Below are 18457 nucleotides of genomic sequence, written 5' to 3'. Positions count from 1 at the left end.
AAAAATCATGCTGCATGGAAATGGTAGCGATCCTTGCTGTATCAGTTTTCTATCGCAGTATAACAAATTATCACAAGCGTAGATGGTTAAAACAGTACACATTTCTTTTCTCACAGTTTCTGTGGGTTAGAGGCTGGGACACAGCTTAACAGGGTTTTCTGTTTCAGGGCCTCACCAGGCTACAGTTCAGGTATTAGCTGGGGCCTTGGTTTCATCAGAGGCTTGACTGGGGAAAATCCACTTCCCCTATTTGCTGGACAAATAAATTTTCTTTCAGCTGTATAACTGAGGGCCCTGGTTGTCAGCTAGAGTCTGTCTTCAGGTCCTAGAAGCTGCCTGCAGTTCCCTGCCATGTGGTCCTGTCCACAGGCAGTTCACAACCTGGCAGTTTGATTCTTCAAGGCCAGCAGGAGAGTCTCTCTCCAGCCTGCTAAGATGGAGTCTTAACACAATGTAATGTAGTGATCAGAGTGCAAGTCTAGAATCATGTTATCTTCCTCCAAACAAGGTTTCTTCTATTGCTTTTGCCAGCCACCTGGGGGCACCAGCAATCTGTGATCACCTTAATCCAAGTTCGGGGCTTGAGTTTTTACTGGGTCATCTGTTCACAGCAGGACACTGTTCATTAAGGACTGGTTATTTATTTATTTATTTATTTTTGGCCATGCCCCACAGCTTGCAGGATCTCAGTTTCCCAACCAGGGGTTGAACCCATACCACAGCAGTGAAAGCCCGGAATCCTAACCTCTAGGCCACCAGGGAACTCCCAAGGGCTGGTTATTTCTGTCTTCTTTATTCCTAGAGTGCAGCTGACTGTGCGAATGGTAGTGGTGGTGGTAGGCAGTGGTGGTTTACTAGGGTCTCTATTCTTGATGGGTCCTGGACTCCATCTTTTGTTCCTCTAGCCCTGTGAAGCGACCAAAAACATGACTAAGTGTCTTAGCCATCTCTTTCAGATGGGCAAATGCTCCCAGGACAAAAATGGTCCTGAGGGCTAACCTCACCTCTCTGAATTTCCACTGTCTCTCAGTTCTTGATCTGATGATTTCTCATGATCTCTTGGTGCTTTAACATTTTTAAATTTTTATTGGAGTATAGATGATTCCCAATGTTGTTAGTTTCTGCTGTACAGCAAAGTGAATCAGTTATACATATACATATGTCCCCTCTTTTTTAGATTCTATTCCCATATAGGTCATTATGGAGAAGTGAGTAGAGTTCCCTGTGCTATACAGTATGTTCTTATTATCTATTTTATTTCATTCTATTTTTTTGGGGTGGGGGAAGATAATCTTTTTAGTAGACTGTGCTGAAACAATCGGGAATTCATATGAAAAACAAAAAAGTCTTAAACTCTTTATTTCACACCATCTACAAATTATGTAACATATCCTTACCTGTAGGAGCTACAATTACAAAACTAGGTTAGGCAGAGATTTTTTTTTTTTAATTTTTATTGGAGTATAGTTGATTTACAGTGTTTTTAGCTTCAGGTGTACAGCAGTGAATCAGTTATACATATACATATAGGCACTCGTTTTAGGTTCTTTTCTCATATAGGCCATTACAAAGTATTGAGTAGAGTTCCCTGTGCTATATAGTAGGTTCTTATTAGTTATCTATTTTATATATAGTAGTGCGTGTATGTCAATCCCAACCTCCCAATTTATCCCCCCCTCCCCCACGCTTTCCCCCTGGGTAACCATAAGTTTGTTTTCTGCATCTGTGACTTTGTTTTGTAAATAGGTTCATTTGTACCATTTTTTTAAATTCCACATATAAGCGATATCATCTAATTTTTGTCTGACTTACTTCACTCAGTATGACAATCTCTAGGGCCCTCCGGTGCTTTAATATTTTTAAGATATGTTTTATATTTCACCCAGATGTGAAACATTTCTTCAGTAGGAGAGCTGGTCTGAATTACCTAGTCCACCATTACTGGAAGCAAATGTTACAGGATTTTACATCTTAATTGCATTTAACCTCAGCAACAAAGTTGCAGGAATCTGAATCTTAATTTTCTTACTCCAACAAACAGAAAATTTACTTTTAAGCCAGGTACGTTTTATAATCTTAATAAAGAATAGAAAGTCTTTAGAATAAATCTTACAAAAAAAGGTACAGGACCATAACAGAGAACATTAAAAATTTTAATGAAAAACACTATGACCCAATAAATGGAAGCATAATCCCTAATTTAATTACTTCCCCTGGTGTCATTTATAATGTCCCTCTATCTCCTGCATTTCCTGGAAACTGGAATTTACATCTTAAGTCCTGAGAGATTCAGGTTAAATACGTCTGGCTAGATTACATCACAGGTGATACTGTCTACTTCGTATTTCAGCAGATCAGGAAAGATATCTGGTTATTCCACCATGAATGATGCTAAGAATAGCCAGTGAATTAGGTAATTGACCACTTGATGGAATGATCTTCAGATTCTTATTAGTTATCATGGATTAGAAATTATTTTTACGGTCATTACAAAATTTATGACAAAAGAACCCAACATTTCCCTTTTATCAATGACAAATGTAATCCATTTCTTTTGCTAATACAAAAATACTTCAAACAATTGAACTTTTTCATACCACACATTTAAAAATTAACTGTGATACTCTTGAGACTGCATAACCAATTACCATGCAGCCGATTTGTACATACCAAACCACATCCACCACATAGAAATGAATTTCTGGTATTCTGAAGGTTGAGATTTGGGGCTGTAGTCTGGAGTTTCGCCTCTAGGAAACCTGCTCAGCTTATTACCTCCTTTTCATTCCTGACTGGCTTCACTTTGGGTTGTGATACCATGCTCCTTGGGCACAGGTAAACAAACTCCTCCAGCACATCCTTGTCCAAAAGGAGCAGCATATGCTCTACAGCTGGCTGCAACAGTAAAGTCCAGGTGTCAGAGCATCGTGTTGGCTATCCATACAAACATGTAAGTGTTGCTGTGAGTACAAGATGTCATTCATCTGGCTCCCTGGTTCTGGGGACCATGGGGCACACTGTCAGTCCCTGCTTGGATCTGATAGCCTTATGAGGAGACCCAGATGAACTGTTCTCATTATGAAGTGACTGGCCAGAGGACTTTGACAGCCTCAGGCCTAGCCTAGCTGCCTTTGCGAATGCAAAGAAGCAACTTTGTGGCTTATACGTACTGGTGCTAATCTGTTAACTCACCAATTGTAGCTGGGCCTATAACTTCCCAACCCTTCCCTGGGTCATCCTTCAGCTTCTCTAACCTTTGGACCAGGTGTGTGAGGAAAGGCTTGGGGTTTTGCAGGACAATCACACCATGAAGATCTGAGGTAATAAAAACTGACAAGGGTTTCAGTCCGTGCTTGTGATTTCCACTTGTTCCTACCCGCTCCCATTTCACATCCACCTTCCCTTCTTAAATGCCTGCTCCATGCACGTCAAGCTCCTTCATCAGAAACAAAGATTAAGAGCTTACAGAGATTGCTTAACCAGCTCCCACGACAGCACAGTCAAATCCCTTACCTATAAACATATATCCTAGTAGCTCTGCTTCTCTGACTGAATGCTGACTGATACAGTTATGTACAAGGAAACTGATGAGGTTATTGAGACTACCTAAAATGGTGCTTGTCATTTCACTCTCAAAACACCTAAAATCTGTACTGTATCACATATTCTTACTGCCTTTCCAGGAGATATTTAACTCCCTGAGGTAGGAACTTTTTATCTCTGTATGACCAGTGCAGGATTGTGCTTAGCACAGCAATTCTTTGTTTAATGAATAATTTGGAACACCTCTGCTGACCCTATCAAAATCTCCCTTAAGTAACATCTTAATAATATCAGTCTGATTTCTATATAAGATGAATACATTAGCCATCAATCAATAAATAAATACTGACTTAAATGATTGTTATATCATTAAAACCTTAGGAAGTCAATGAAAATGGCAATTATCCATATGGTACGTATTTTCAAATATTTCCTATTATGTAAGTTATCCATCTGTTTACAAGTAAATCCTTATACAACTATGGGAGAATTAAATATAGACAAACCAATGGAAGGGCAGAATCTTCTAACTATCTGCTGGATTCTTCAGAGTGATTTTATGACACATTGAGTCCATAATATTTTCTGTTGACATACTACTAAAATGAAAATAAAGTCAATGATATAATTTGATATACAAGATTTCCTTTAGTTATTTTAAGAATACTGAAAAGTTTTAAATTCTCCATAACCTGTCAGCAAGAAATAGCTTACCACTAAGTTTTATAAACAATATTATCAGCTCAATGACATCTTTAATTTTTACCCATATAATAAATGTTGAAATAACATTTCAGAAAATTATGCATCTTGAAAAACTTTGTTTCAACGGTCACTTTATTGTAAGATGGCTGAATTAATTCAAATTTAAACTCTAACTTGACAATTTTTAGTCAGGTACCAAACTTTATTCAAAGCAAACTGCTTATTCAAAAGTGATCATGGAACAACTGAAAATGCAGAGCAAGAAGGATGAGAGAAACATCTTACTGGCCAATAGATTGTTTTAATTCTCTCATTATATGAAACTCAAACTTTTCATTTTTAGGAAAGGGAAACTAACTTCAGTATAGAGCAATACAGAAAGATTTTGTCACATAGACTAGTTTCCATTTAGTCAGTCAACTGTTTCTAGCTGTCTCAATTGGGACAGATGCATTTACAGAGCTGGCTGTGCTTGAGCCTTCTTTGCAAGCAGCTTTAGATCTGCAATGCACTTGGCAATTGTCTCCTTCTCCTGTGATAAGGAAAGAGAAAGCTGGTTAGAACTTTTCAAATCATGGAAGGGTATAAACACTGTAATTCTAAAGGATACCTCCTATAAGAGGTTCCTCGGAATCTCAAGATGGATTACTGGCTTAATATGACAGACTACAAAAAATTCTTTAATTATTTAACATGGGGGAGATGCAAAATTTATTTTAAGCAAATGGAGGGAATTTAAAGTCCCCTGGCTCATAGCTTTCATGAGTGAAACCTGTTTAGAGGTTGAAGCTAGATACTCCTGTAACCATGTGCCACTGATGTTAGGTTTTACAGCTAACAGCTGCTTGAAAAAGACCACCCTAACAAACATTAGTAATAGAGAAATGTTAAGAAAGAATAAAAATAACTTTTAGTCTCTTTTGTATACTTTTGTCTTTTCAAGGTTCTTAAATAAGTATAACACTTTTATGTAAAAGACAGTTTATTTTAAAAAACCCAAGGCATTAAATGTTGACAGACCCTGTTTTTCTAGTCCTGCATGGTTATGCAGAAAATGATCAGAAATGCCTAAGTATACTATAAATCTAGGAAAGAAGAAATAAAGTCAAAAGTAAATAAAGAACATACAATTTAAAAAGGAAATCACATTTAGGTAAAAAATAGAAAACATTTCTGTTCAAGACCAATCAATTAAGTGGCTGGCAAGAGGAAATGGCATGGAATGGAAATCATGGAATTATTCAGAAAATGGTAGAGGCTCAGAAGTAGACTTGTCCAGCCTCTGTTTTACAGAGAAATGGAATATGTTGCTTAATATTTCCCAAATGTTGGAACTTGAACATACGTCTGTTCAACGAGTGTTCTCAACCATCTTTCCACTCTTCTTGGTCCATGAGGTGAGAGACTCTTTGGAAGCCAAACTTTGAGGGAGGCAACCTACCAAGGCAGTTGTACAGCATCTTCTAGGTTACCACTAACCAGAAAAGTGAACCAGGACCACCCCAATGTCTCTAGGCTAAAGACTCCTTACCAGCTATTTTTATCCTGTCAGAGATATCAGTACAACTCCAGAAGCTTCAAAACATCATGTACCTGCTGCACAGAGATGCTCTGTACCACGTTCTTCTCCACCCAGTTTATCATGTGCTCTTGTTCCTTCTGACGTGTCATATTCTGCACAGAGATGTGATAGTCCAGGCGATTCTTTACCTCCTTGTATACTCTATGCAGTCGTTCCCGGTAAGCAACTTCCAAAGCCATGGCAATGTTATTCTGAAGAAAATTAAGAAGTGATGAAAACTGTTTGCACAGTAAAAGGATCACTTCCATTCTGAGGATTCTGCCCATTAGAATACCCATCATTACCTGTATTTTATGCAAAATTCATTTGTTTAATATGAATAGGTAACGCATGTGGTAGAAAAATTCTAACAGCATATAGTAAAAATATATTTAAAAGTATATGCAGTAAAAAATAAGTCTCCTCCAGCCCCTCCATAGGCTACCATCTTCCTCTATTTCTTGTATTCGCTCCCAGAAATATTTAATAAACAAAACATAGGTATATGTACACACACAAACATCACTTTTACTGATTATGACACAAAGACCCACCTTGATTTTAAAAGTTACATTGGATTCTACTATTTTGGTGTCTCATAATCCATAATTTATTTAAGCTCTATTAATAGATTAGGTTGCTTCCAATTCTTTAACAAATAATGCTGCTGCGTATATTGTATGTGTCTTTGCACTTATGTGTGGATACTTGCTGGGTCAAATAATAGCTAATAACTGTTGAGTACCTACTATGTTCTAAACACTGTGTGTCAATTCAATTAAATCTTAAAATCACACCATGGGATAGTTACTATTATTATACTCATTTTACAGTGAGGAAGAAACAGAGGCAGAGGCTAAGGAATTTGTCCAAGGTTATAGAGCAAATGAACTGTGAAGCCAAGACCTGACTACAAGGAGTCAGGCTACAAAGCCCAGGCTCTTAAAGATCCATTTTAACTTGTGATTAACACTGTCCAATTCCACAGAAAAGTTGTACTGCTTCATACTCTCACCAGCAACACAAATGCTTGTTACTCTAAACCCTGGCCAATGGTGTTTATAAAACATTTTACTCTCGACTATTCTGATAAGCAGAAAAAAATATCAATTTAATTGTCATTATCTAAGGAGAAAATTTACATATTTAGAAGCCATTTACATTTACTTACATTTTTATAAATTGTGCATGTCCTACACCTAGTTTTCTACTGGGATGTTGGTCTATCCTAAGGTAACTACCCTTTTGTGTCATATGGAATGCATGTGTTCTTCCTAGTTTGTCTCTTAACTTTGTTTATGGTAACTTCTACATGTAAAACTTAAATTTTTAATGAGATCAACTTAATTTTTCCTCTTATAGCTCCTGGATTTTTAAAAATTGAAGTATAACTGACATACAATATTACATTAATTTCAGGCATACAAACACAATGATTCGGTATTTGTATATATTGTGAAATGATCACCACAATGGGTCTAGTTAACATACGTCACCACACAAGTTTCTGCATTTTGTTGTCTTTATTAGAAAGGCTTTGCCGTTCCAAGGGTATTGTATTGTTTTTCATGTTCTCTTTTTCTACTTTTATGGTTTCATTTCTTATCTAAAGATCTTTAATTCATCTTAAATTTGTTTTGGTATAAGGCAAAAAGTAGGAAAACAACTCTGTACCTACAAAGATACCCGTCTGTCTTTCCCCTCTAAGATGAAAATGTCACCGATCTAAACTACCTTATGAGTTTAGGTCTATCTCTAGACCCTCTCTCTCAAGTGCTGTGCCAATCTGACTTTCTATTCATGTAGTGTGCCAAGCTATTTATTTAAAGTTCCTTTACAATTTTGAGCTTTAATATTTGGTTGGACTGTTCACTACTGCTCTTTTTGCTTTAATATTTGGTTGGACTGTTCACTACTTCTCTTTTTCAGAATACTCCTGAATACTTTTTACTTTTTCTAGTAATAATTTGTTCAAGTCCCAACACCCCCTACTCCTAGTCTATTAGTATTTTCTTTCTAGGAATGTGTAAAATTTAGAGATTAAAGTAGGGAAAATTTGATATCCTTATATTATTGAGTCTAGGTTCTTAGAACCTTATACCTCACAAGCATTTCACATTTTTCAAAGTAAAAAGACTGTATATTTCTAGTTAAGTTACTCCTAGGTATGTCTTCCTAAATGGTTTACCTTTTTCTCTTATATTTTCTAACTGATATTTATATACAGAAGGCTACTGATTTTGTTTATTAGATATTAATTTTGTACCCAGATACCTTACTGAATTTGCTTATGGTTTTAAGAGTTATGTTGATTCTCTCAGCTTTCCGAGGTATATAATCAGGTAATCTATAAGTAAGGATAACTTTATGTTTTCTAATTTTTGTACTTCTTATTTCTTTTTCTCTAATATCAGCTACTACTGCCAGAATAACATTGAATTAGTAATGGTGACAGGTATATTGTCATCTTCTAGTCTGTAATGAGAATCCTTATAGGTCTGCCTGTTTTATATAAAGCCTTGAGATATTAATCTCAAGTAGGCCCTTAATACTTCTAGGTACATTTTTTTTTTTTTTTTTTTTTCATTTCCTCTCCTTTTTTTTTTTTTTTTTTTAGTCCATTCACTCTCCTGTTCTTCTTTCTCCTGAAATCTCTAGTATATCTCCTTGACTACTTTCCTTTTCAACAAATGACCTACCTTCCTATTTCACTGAGAAAAAGGAAACAAAGAACTTCACAAACTTCTACCACCATATAAACCAATCTACCTGGACCCATACTCACATATTTTGCCTTCCTTTCTTTAACTATGGCTAAACTGTCTCTGCTCTTGAAGCCAACCCTTCCACCTGTGTATTCTAAACTCTCTGGCCTACTGAAGGACATTGCTCCAGCAAATTCCTCCCTACCCCCACCCCTTTCTTGCATCAATTTTTCTCTCTCTACTAACTTCTATCAGATGCTAACATGTAGTTATACTTTCCATCTTTTAAAAAATCTCTCTTGATTACTACATCCTACCTTCTGAGCTACTAATTTCTTTGCCCAATACAGTAAAACTCCTTCACAATTTTGACAGTGATCTATACTCAGACTCCAATTTCTTTTCTTCCATTTTTTTTCCTTCAACTTACTCAAATAGCCCTTACCAAGGTCACCAACGTCCATGTTGCTAAATCCTATGCCAAACTCTTAGACCCTTACTACTTGACCATAAGTAGGGCAACTACAAATTAAAATAATCCTTGTTTCCTCCAGTTATTTTCCTTCATGTTCCAGTCTTACAGCTGTGCCTCTTGTAAGCTCACGATTCCCTCATCTCCAGTCTGGAATTCTCCCCAGTGATTCCAGACTCATATATCTAATGGTCTACCTAACAACTCTATTTGGCTAACTCACTGGCATTTCGAACCAATGCATACAAGATTGAAGGCTACTTTCAACAAGGCAATCAGAGTCGCCCTTCAAAACACGAGCAAGATCGTATCACTCCTCTGCCTAAAAGATTCAATGACTTTCTCTCTCATTCCGAGTACAAGTCAAAGTTCTCATAGAAGCCTATAAGACTTTACATGACCTAGCCCTTGGCCACTCTCTGCCTTGCTTCCTTTTACCTTCCTCCTCACTCATTCCACTTCAGCTACAGTGGCTTCCTTACTTTTCCTTGTCTATACCAAGCAAGCTTCCAGGATTAGGGCCCTTGCAATTGTTCTTCCCTCTGCCTGGAATACTATTTCCTCAGAAATCCACACAGCCTGAACCATCACTTTGACAGGTGTCTATTCAAATATCACATTAGAAGCCTTTCTAGCCTGCCCAATAAAAACAGTAACTCCCTCCTTCTAAAATCTCTTTTCCTTTAACATAAGTTCATTATTCTACATGTACTTCATACCCGTTGACATTCACATCTGCTTAATTATTTTTCTCCTGTCCTTCTCTCAACCCCTGGCTAGGAGAGAGACGCCAGGAAGGCAGACTTTGTTTTGCTCTCTGCTGTATTCCCAGCACCTTGCCTTGACCAGTGTCCACATATAAAATATACCTATTAAATATTTCATAAATAAAAATTTTAATGACTATCATTGGAATCTTGTAAAAAAGCTACATCTTCAAAAGCCAGATTTTGTTTGTGCATACATAGTTTCTATGAGGCAGGAAGCATTTAGATTGTAACCTAAATCTGCACGGAAAGATATTTTAAAAATTTCCGAGGATTTCAAACATTTATGTGCTTAAGAATCTCTCAGGATCCTATTTTAAAAAAATATAGACTCTTGGATAGCTCCTAACAGAGGTTCTAATCTCACAGGTCTTGGAATGGGTCCAAATATTTGCATCAAAGATGACTGATGCACATGGTACCGAGACTACACTAGGAAATACTGGCCCAAACCCTTAATATTTCAGATACTTATTTTACCTTAGCACCTAATTTTTCATTTCATAGGTGTTTCTATACATAAAATTTCAATATAAGCTCATCTCACTTTAAATATCAGGCAAAAAGTACTGGGCTCAAAGTAAATAACAACAAAATGCTTGAACACGTTCCTAAAGTTGTTTTAGAAACTAAATATTTTAGAATCTAATTATGCTTTGATCATAGTAAAAAGCTCTCCGGCCATCAGAATCTGCTTTGTGAATTTGGAATGTAAGGTATCAGATTTTCTTATAGCAAGTATGTTAAGTAAGACTTTCTTATAGCGAGCATGTATGAAATGCACAGCATACATTTCACCTACTGTATTTTACAGTGAATACCATTTTTTAATCTGCTATAACTTAATGAATTATTTTCCCTCTGTGTGGATTCAAAATGTGTCCTTTTATACTTTTTACTCTTTCTAGTTTTAGAGTATAATTCTAGTTATTTTTCTACTTGATAGGTCCACTGTATAGTTAATAGCTGTAACTGCTATTTAGACCCCCACCCAAATATTCTCTTTTCTAAACAAAATATGCTCAACTTATCCAACTATTCCTCATAAGATTCTAATTTTTTGTGTTAAATGCACACAAATGAGTAACTTCACTTGCCTTAGAAAGTTCTGAAACCTACCCTCTGGACATCAAAAAGGTAATGGCGCTTTTGAACCAGTGCCTGATGTGACTTCTCCAGATCAATTGCATCTTGGATTTGTTTGATGGAAGCCTGTTTCACTTCTTCCAGTTCGGCAATTTTTTGCTGCAATTATGATATTCACAACAAAGATCAGTGAAAGTACCAAGGGTAATAAAAAAGTTTCATTTTATACTTCCTCGAAGTCATACCCCTCATTTGTGAAAACACCCACACATAGGGAGAACTATACAAATCCTTGAAAAGAGTTGCGAAAAATAGCTATGCAGTATCTTGTTGAATGAACAAAACTATGGAAAAGCTGGAGAAAGTTTGGTAGATTTTTAAAACTTGATCTCAAGTTAGTAACAACATTAACACTTATAACTGAAATCATTATAATTAGATTCATTTCTATATGCTCTGCCCCTATCATTCATACCAAAAACATCACTTGATGGCTTTGACACGACTACTACGGTCTAAAATGGGAAATATGGTTTATGGTTCTTACCTCATTGAGTTTATCAGCAAATTCACCAATAGAGGCACCATATTTTTTAACTAAATAGATAAGCACTCCTATTGCTGAAATGGCAGAGAAGGTCTCTGCAGTTATCACATATATTTCTTTGGAAAGTAAATATAAGATAAGCCCAGTTCCGAGCACGTAGGGTCCTGAAAGAAGAAAAAGTTATTTTATGATGGATATGCTATGTCTAAAAGGGGAAGACAGAGATACTTCTGTATTTAATTAGTTGAAGACAAAGTTAATAATGATTTTAAATAATCAGATTCAAAGACGGAACACTAGATGAGAACCAGTATGGTAGGGTTGCAAGAACGAGGATCTGGACCCATGGAAATCTGACGCTGCAACTTATAAAACACTGAGCAATACAACAGATGATCTCTGAGCTTAGTTTCCTTAACTGTAATATGGGAATAGTACCTTCCTCATAGGGTTGATGAAATTGAGAAATAATGTATATTAAGTATCTGGTACAATTGCTCAACAAACAGGAAGTATTTTATAAAGATGCTAGGTTACTTCCAGAAGTAATCTGGGCAGCAAAATATACTATTTATTGAGTGGGGACATTGGTCAGAATAAAATTTATCCACTCTTGCCTATTTACTGAATAGGAACCTGACACTGGAAATAAACAAACAAAACAGATACAACTATGAAGCATGTATGTAAAAGAACTAAATAACAGGATGCTCAACTCCTGTAGTGTCTTATTATAATGCTTCAAATATAGCCATCCTTTTCTTTAACCAGGCCATGCATTCTGAAAGGACACAAACCATAAGGTACATTTCTTTAGGATTTTCCTCTATGCCTCATTAGATGCTAGGTAAGGTCAAAGCAGGTCTTTGGGGAAGCAGTTTACAATGTTTTTGAGCAATACACGTACCAAAGGATGTTAGGATGTACTATGAGAATAAAAGGGTTACATTCTCAAATGTATTTTACCCAGTTTCCCGTACAAAGTTTCAACAGTTCATTTTTTAAAAAAATTTGCCTTCAATGTATAAATTTTAAATGTGAATTGATAAGAAAGGCCTATCATATGTAGCATTTTTATCAGCTATGGAGGTCTGAGGAAATTAATGTTTCTTGCAATTTTAGTTACAGAAATGCTACCTTAGGCCACTCCCTGGAGAGATGAAAAAAAAAAAAAACTTTGGTTTTCAATGTTTCATGGTCATAGCAATATTTGGGTACAGCAAGAGAGGCAGTGCATGTAGTAGGAAGAACACTAAACTTAACTGTAGAACCTGTGTTTAAGTCCAACTCAGTCACTAAAGAGAGAATAAATCTCAGCAAATTCTTTGTTTTCTAGTTCTGGGTAATAAAAATATCTTCATAGGGCTTCCCTGGTGGCACAGTGGTTGAGAATCCACCTGCCAACGCAGGGGACACTGGTTCGAGCCCTGGTCCGGGAAGATCCCACATGCCGCGGAACAACTAAGCCCGTGCGCCACAACTACTGGGCTTGCGCTCTAGAGCCCGCGAGCCACAACTACTGAGCCTGTGTGCCTAGAGCCCGTGCTCCGCAACAAGAGAAGCCGCCACAGTGAGAAGCTGGCACACCGCAACAAGGAGTAGCCCCTGCTCACCACAACTAGAGAAAGCCTGTGGGAAGATCCCACATGCCGTGGAGCGGCTGGGCCCGTGAGCCATGGCTGCTAAGCCTGTGCGTCCAGAGCCTGTGCTCCGCAATGGGAGAGGCCACAACAGTGAGAGGCCCGCATACCGCAAAAAAAAAAAGGAGAAAGTCTTCATAGAACTGTTGTATGGATTAAATAAAGTGAAAGCATATCGTATTATAAAAATGTGAGGTTTCAGTACAGTTTACGCCTTTTTATTTATTTATTTTAAATAAAATTATTTATTTATTTGGCTGCGTTGGGTCTTCGTTGCTGTGCACGGGCTTTCTCTAGTTGCGGCACGCAGGCTTCTCACTGCGGTGGCTTCTCTTGTTGCGGAGCAGGGGCTCTAGGTGTGCAGGCTTCAGAGCACAGGCTCAGTAGTTGTGGCGCATGGGTTTAGTTGCTCCGTGGCATGTGGGATCTTCCCGGACTAGGGCTTGAACCTGTGTCCCTTGCATTGGCAGGCGGATTCTTAACAACTGCGGCACCAGGGAAGTCCCTATGCCTTTTTAAAAGGGAAAAAAAACCCTGATAAATATGGTCCAGCTCTTTTTTCGTAATTATACATACAACACAGAGTCTCTATTGCCTTACCTGGCTTTATTTTAATCCATAGCTCTTTCTATCATTACCTGAAAATGTATTATACAGTTACTCAATTTTGGTTTTTTTGGCCGCTCTGTGCGGCTTGCAGGATCTTAGTTCCTTGACCAGGGATGGAAGCCGGGCCCCTGCAGTGAAAGCACCGAGTCCTAACCACTGGACCGCCAGGGAATTCCCCAGTTACTCATTTCCTTATTGTCTATCCTACAAAAGAATGTATGTTTCATGATGGCAGGCACTTTAGTTCACCACTGTATGCCTAGAACAGTGCCTAGCATACAGCAGGCAGTCAATAAATTTGGTGTAACAAGAAATGGAGACAATGTTATAAAATCAAGTTAAAATCCCAAACAAATTTATTCCAAAGACAAGTTAAAGCAACCAAATCAATTCTTATATTGAATCACTTCCACACTTTACTTTAAAAACAACTGACTTGATTTTTCTGGTACATGTGGAAGAGGTTAAGAGACCACTAAAACGCTAGATTAACATAAACCATACCATCTAAACATACTATCAAACATTGGGCAAATGCTCACCTGTTACACCAGTTTTAGGATAAAGGAACTGGAAAAATTCCTCAGGGATCAGCCCAAAACGAACTTTTCCTCCATATTCAGGAAGAGGTGGTACAGGGGCAAGACTTGGCTGCCCTTTGTGAAAGATCCTTGTTGCCTGCAATACCCTACAGGTAGGAATTACACAAATTTAAAGCCTATTCTTTAAAGAGAACACAATGTATGAACAACTGTAGAAAAGAACAAATAGGGGTGAGGATTGAGGCTGTTTCCCACTGTCTTAATGGGAACAGAACAGACCAAGAACAGGAAGGTTAGGGTCCCATAATTAGCTGTGTGATAAGGGGAAACAACTTACTTAAAGCTGTATGTAACCTTCTACCCAATACTAGAATCCCTTCTGTTAAGTCTCACGGGTCATCTGTCTAGCACTTTATATGTCTATTACTAGCAATGAATTATGTGAGAACACAGGCTCTGCAGCGAGACTATCTGAGTTCAAATTTTAATATATGCTTTTGTAGTCTCTGATTTCTCTAAAGTAAAGTAGGAACAAAGAATATGACCTTAGAGAGTTGCTGTGAGGATTAACTGAGTTAATAAATGTAAAGTATATAGAATAGTGCTTGGCATATGGTAAAGTTTTATGTAAGTGGTTAGCTATTACATGTCCACTGTGTTGTGAGCTCCCTGATGGCAAGAACTTTGACCTTTTTGAATATTCTCTGTATTGGGGTGCTAAATAACCACTAAGTGAAACATGCTTTTTCAGTGTTGGATAGCTCTAACTATAATCATCCTTTGAATTGAACTGCTACATACATCCTTGAAACCTCTATCCATTGGTTCTAATATTATTCTTCTATGTAAATTAACACTCATGTATCTGGGTTAAACATCTCAGTTCCTTCACAATCCTGACTGTCCACAAGCAGCAAACTGGTTTTGTTTACAAAAATGAAGTATACAGAACTGAACATAATACTGAACTGAAATATAGCTTGACTAATTCATTCACCCTACAAATATCAATACATATTGAGAACTTGCTATTGCCATCACTGGGCTTGAACCACCGTACTATTATCATGGATCTGCGAACTATTCTTCTCTTTAAAGTAGCCTAAGATTGTATCTGTAGCAGTTACAGCATACTGGTACATAGGATTCTGATGAAATAAAATCCTCTAGCCTTTTCATATCGGCTGTCGAGCTAAATCCCCTTCAAATTCTAAGTATGTCTTTGTCCCTCACCTCCCCTCTCTCTTATCTCCTTGCAATGTAGGAGTTTACACTATTTCATTATTGTTCACTGCCTGTCTTTTGAATATTATTTCTGCTTCCCAATGTATTGAGTTACCTCACCAACTTTTGAAATCTGAGAATCATGCTCAAGATTCTTTCATTTTAATCAGGGTTTCTAAACCTCAGCACTACTGACAACTCTTTGCTGTGGAAGGCTGTTCTGTGCACTTAGAGTAATTAGGAGGATCCCTGTGGCCTTTGTACACCAGATGCCAGGAGCATCCCCCCTCCTACCCAGTGGTGACAACCAAAAATGTCTCCAGACATTGCCAAAAGTCCCTTGGAGGGCAAAACTACCCCAGGTTGAGAACCACTGACTTAAATCATAGCACTAAAGAACTTGCTTTAGGGGAACACAAATCCTCTCCCTAACTGGCTGTCTCACTTCAAGCCCTCATCTACTCCTGCCTAAACAAGTAAGTAACCCCAAATCTGTTCTCTTGGCTCTTCCTCAAATACCCCTTGAACCTAGCCCCCTCCCTGCTGCTTTGTAAGTTTTTAAAATGCAAATTTGACTTTAAAACTCTTCAACAGGCTCTCTCCTGCCCACAGAAAACAAACTACTTAATACAGCATACATGATTCAGCACCTGTCAAATTTTATATCCTCATCTTCCTTCATTCTCCTACTCTCCAGCCATATGGAACTACTTACAGCTTTCAAAAACCAAAAAAAAAAAAAAAAAACAAAAAAAAAACCTCATGTTGCTCCTTCTGCCTGGTATGACTGCCAAGACCAACCAGCCTTCAGAACATCTTGAGTATATCCTTTATAAAGGCCTTCCAATCTTGAGTTGACAATTACTCACTCAACAAAACATTTACTGACTTTCTGCTTATATTAGGTACCGGGAGTATAACAATAAGCAGACAAAGTCCCAGCCTCTGACATTCTAGCGGGGGTTTGGGAAGTGTGAGTGTATAGGTCCATACACAATTTCAGACAGTTTAAGTGCCATGAAAAAAAATAGGTGAAGGAAGGGGCTAAGGAGCAATGGAGTGAGGGAAAGGCTTTTTTGGTAGATCAGATGACATTTGAGCCAATGACCTGGGGAAAAGAGAGAAGAGCAAGTACAAAGATCCTGAGGCAACAATAAGCTTGGCAGTTTTCAGAGGAATAGCAAGAAGGCCAGTAAGGCTAGAGAATGAGCTTAAAAGAGAATGTAAGAAGGTAAATCAAGAGGTAGGATGGGGTCAACTCATGTTGAACTTTCTGTGTTAAGGTAAGTTTGGATTTGATTTCAAGTGGGATGGGCAGCTCTAGAGGGCTCTGTAGGGGAAGGGTGGGGGGACTGACAGAATCCCTGTGGCTATTGTGAGGATGGCCTGTAATGGGACAAGAATATAGATTCAAGGAGACTAGTTAGGAGACAACTGAAATAGCCTAGGTGAAACGTGATGGTGGTTCACATTCCAGTAGCAGTAGTAGTGGAAGAAGTGGTCAGAGTCTGGATATCATCTGGAGAAAGAGCCTTACTAATGCATTAGACATGAAATGTGAAAGAGAAATCAAGGATGTTCTTTGCATTTTGTATATATTATCTATATTACAATTATTTACTTGTCTATATGGAGTCTTTCTTCTCTGAGAAGTTGGAAGCAGCCAATTATAGCCTCATTTTATTGCTTATACAAAAATTACAGATAACCAAAGCCACTTTTTCAAGCTACAGGATTGTTATCAAATTTTTCAAGATTTAGGACTAAGTCTGGAAGTAAAAAGAGAAATCCCAAAGAAAACTGACATTTTATGAAATATCAGTAACACCTTCTAATATTTACTAAGCACATACTATGTACCAAGCACTGTTTTTAGGGTTCCCAGGAATTAATTCTCTTAATTTTCACAATCCGTAATGTACTATTCTATTTGGCAGAAGGGGAAATTAAGGTCCCACAGTAAGGTCCCACTTGTAAGTGGGGGAGCCCGGTGTACCCTCTTTCAGCTTTGGAATCCTCACTGTAAAATACCACTTTATAGCTGCCTCCTCTGGTAGACTGTGAGTGAGGTCCACGAAGGCAGGTACTTAACCTTACTCATTTTTTTATGTTCGGTTATGTGCGTGGCAAGATAAATATCTACTGAAACGACGAATAATTTCTCTGACCTGACAGTAAAAGTTGGAATCTGGGAGGCAGATTAAAAACAATATGCTTCATTGTTTTATTTAACAAAACCTGTCCTAGGGTATGCAATCTAGTAACCCCGACTAGGGATGCCGCAGCTGTGCCTAGCTGAAGGTCACAAGGGAGAGGGGCGGGACTTAGGGGACACCAAAACCAGTTTCTAGTTTAGTTAGAACACATTAAGTGACACAACGGTGTTCCAGGCAGTAACAGGAGCACACATGTTTGAATGAGACTTGAAGCGTTCCAAAATAACCTAAAGAAAGGTAATTACCGGCCCAAAGCTAAGAACAGATTACCCAGAAGTGAAATAGGTGATAAAACAAGGACAAAAGGGAGTATTACACCCCTTACACTTACCCTGGACCGAGGAGGGCTGCGTTCTTCAGAGAGGGAGCTAGAAATACACAAGGCACAGGTTAGCAAGGTCACCGTGAAATCTGGTTTGCCCCTTCCTCGGTCCCCGCGGAGCCCAATCACTAAGGCCATGCGTCCCCCATTCCTATCCCCCGAGACCCCGACACTCTCCTTCTGAGCGGCACTAATCAACTCTTCACGCAGGCCCAAATCCCGCCGCGCCTTTCATCCCCTTTCCTCCCACCCGCTCCAAGTAACCCTAGACTCGCTGGTTTGCAATCACTCTGCTAGCCTGGACTAGGGTCTGTACCTCTCACCTGCTGCGGTGGCGGCAGAAAGTACCACCCGGGACAGCATTTTCAAAGAGCGTCCACACAACAGTCTTCGCGCCCCAGTGACCGCTACAGGAGACTCTGTCGGGGCAAAAACAAGATGGTCGCTCACAAGTCTCGCGAGAAGAGAACATCGTGCCCTTTTCATCAACTTCCGGTCTTTTTTTTTTTTTTTTTTTT

The 18457-nt window shown here is 38.3% G+C and overlaps 1 protein-coding gene across 1 annotated transcript; it reads right to left on the bottom strand.

Annotated features, from left to right (window-relative positions):
* Positions 1-4362: 4362 nt before the first annotated feature.
* On the bottom strand, positions 4363-18400 carry ATP5PB (ATP synthase peripheral stalk-membrane subunit b). The gene is made up of 7 exons (XM_024764840.1): positions 18263-18400; positions 17949-17985; positions 14178-14323; positions 11387-11550; positions 10873-10998; positions 5842-6021; positions 4363-4780 (listed from the first exon to the last, which is right to left on the bottom strand). Exons 1-7 carry the CDS (start codon positions 18300-18302, stop codon positions 4703-4705), a joined length of 771 nt encoding a protein of 256 aa, XP_024620608.1. The 5' UTR covers positions 18303-18400; the 3' UTR covers positions 4363-4702.
* Between the last annotated feature and the right edge of the window lie 57 nt (positions 18401-18457).

This window comes from Neophocaena asiaeorientalis, unplaced genomic scaffold (genome assembly GCF_003031525.2).
Source record: "Neophocaena asiaeorientalis asiaeorientalis breed wild unplaced genomic scaffold, Neophocaena_asiaeorientalis_V1.1 scaffold62, whole genome shotgun sequence".
NCBI lineage: Eukaryota > Metazoa > Chordata > Mammalia > Artiodactyla > Phocoenidae > Neophocaena > Neophocaena asiaeorientalis.
This window is presented reverse-complemented; position numbering and strand designations above follow the sequence as displayed.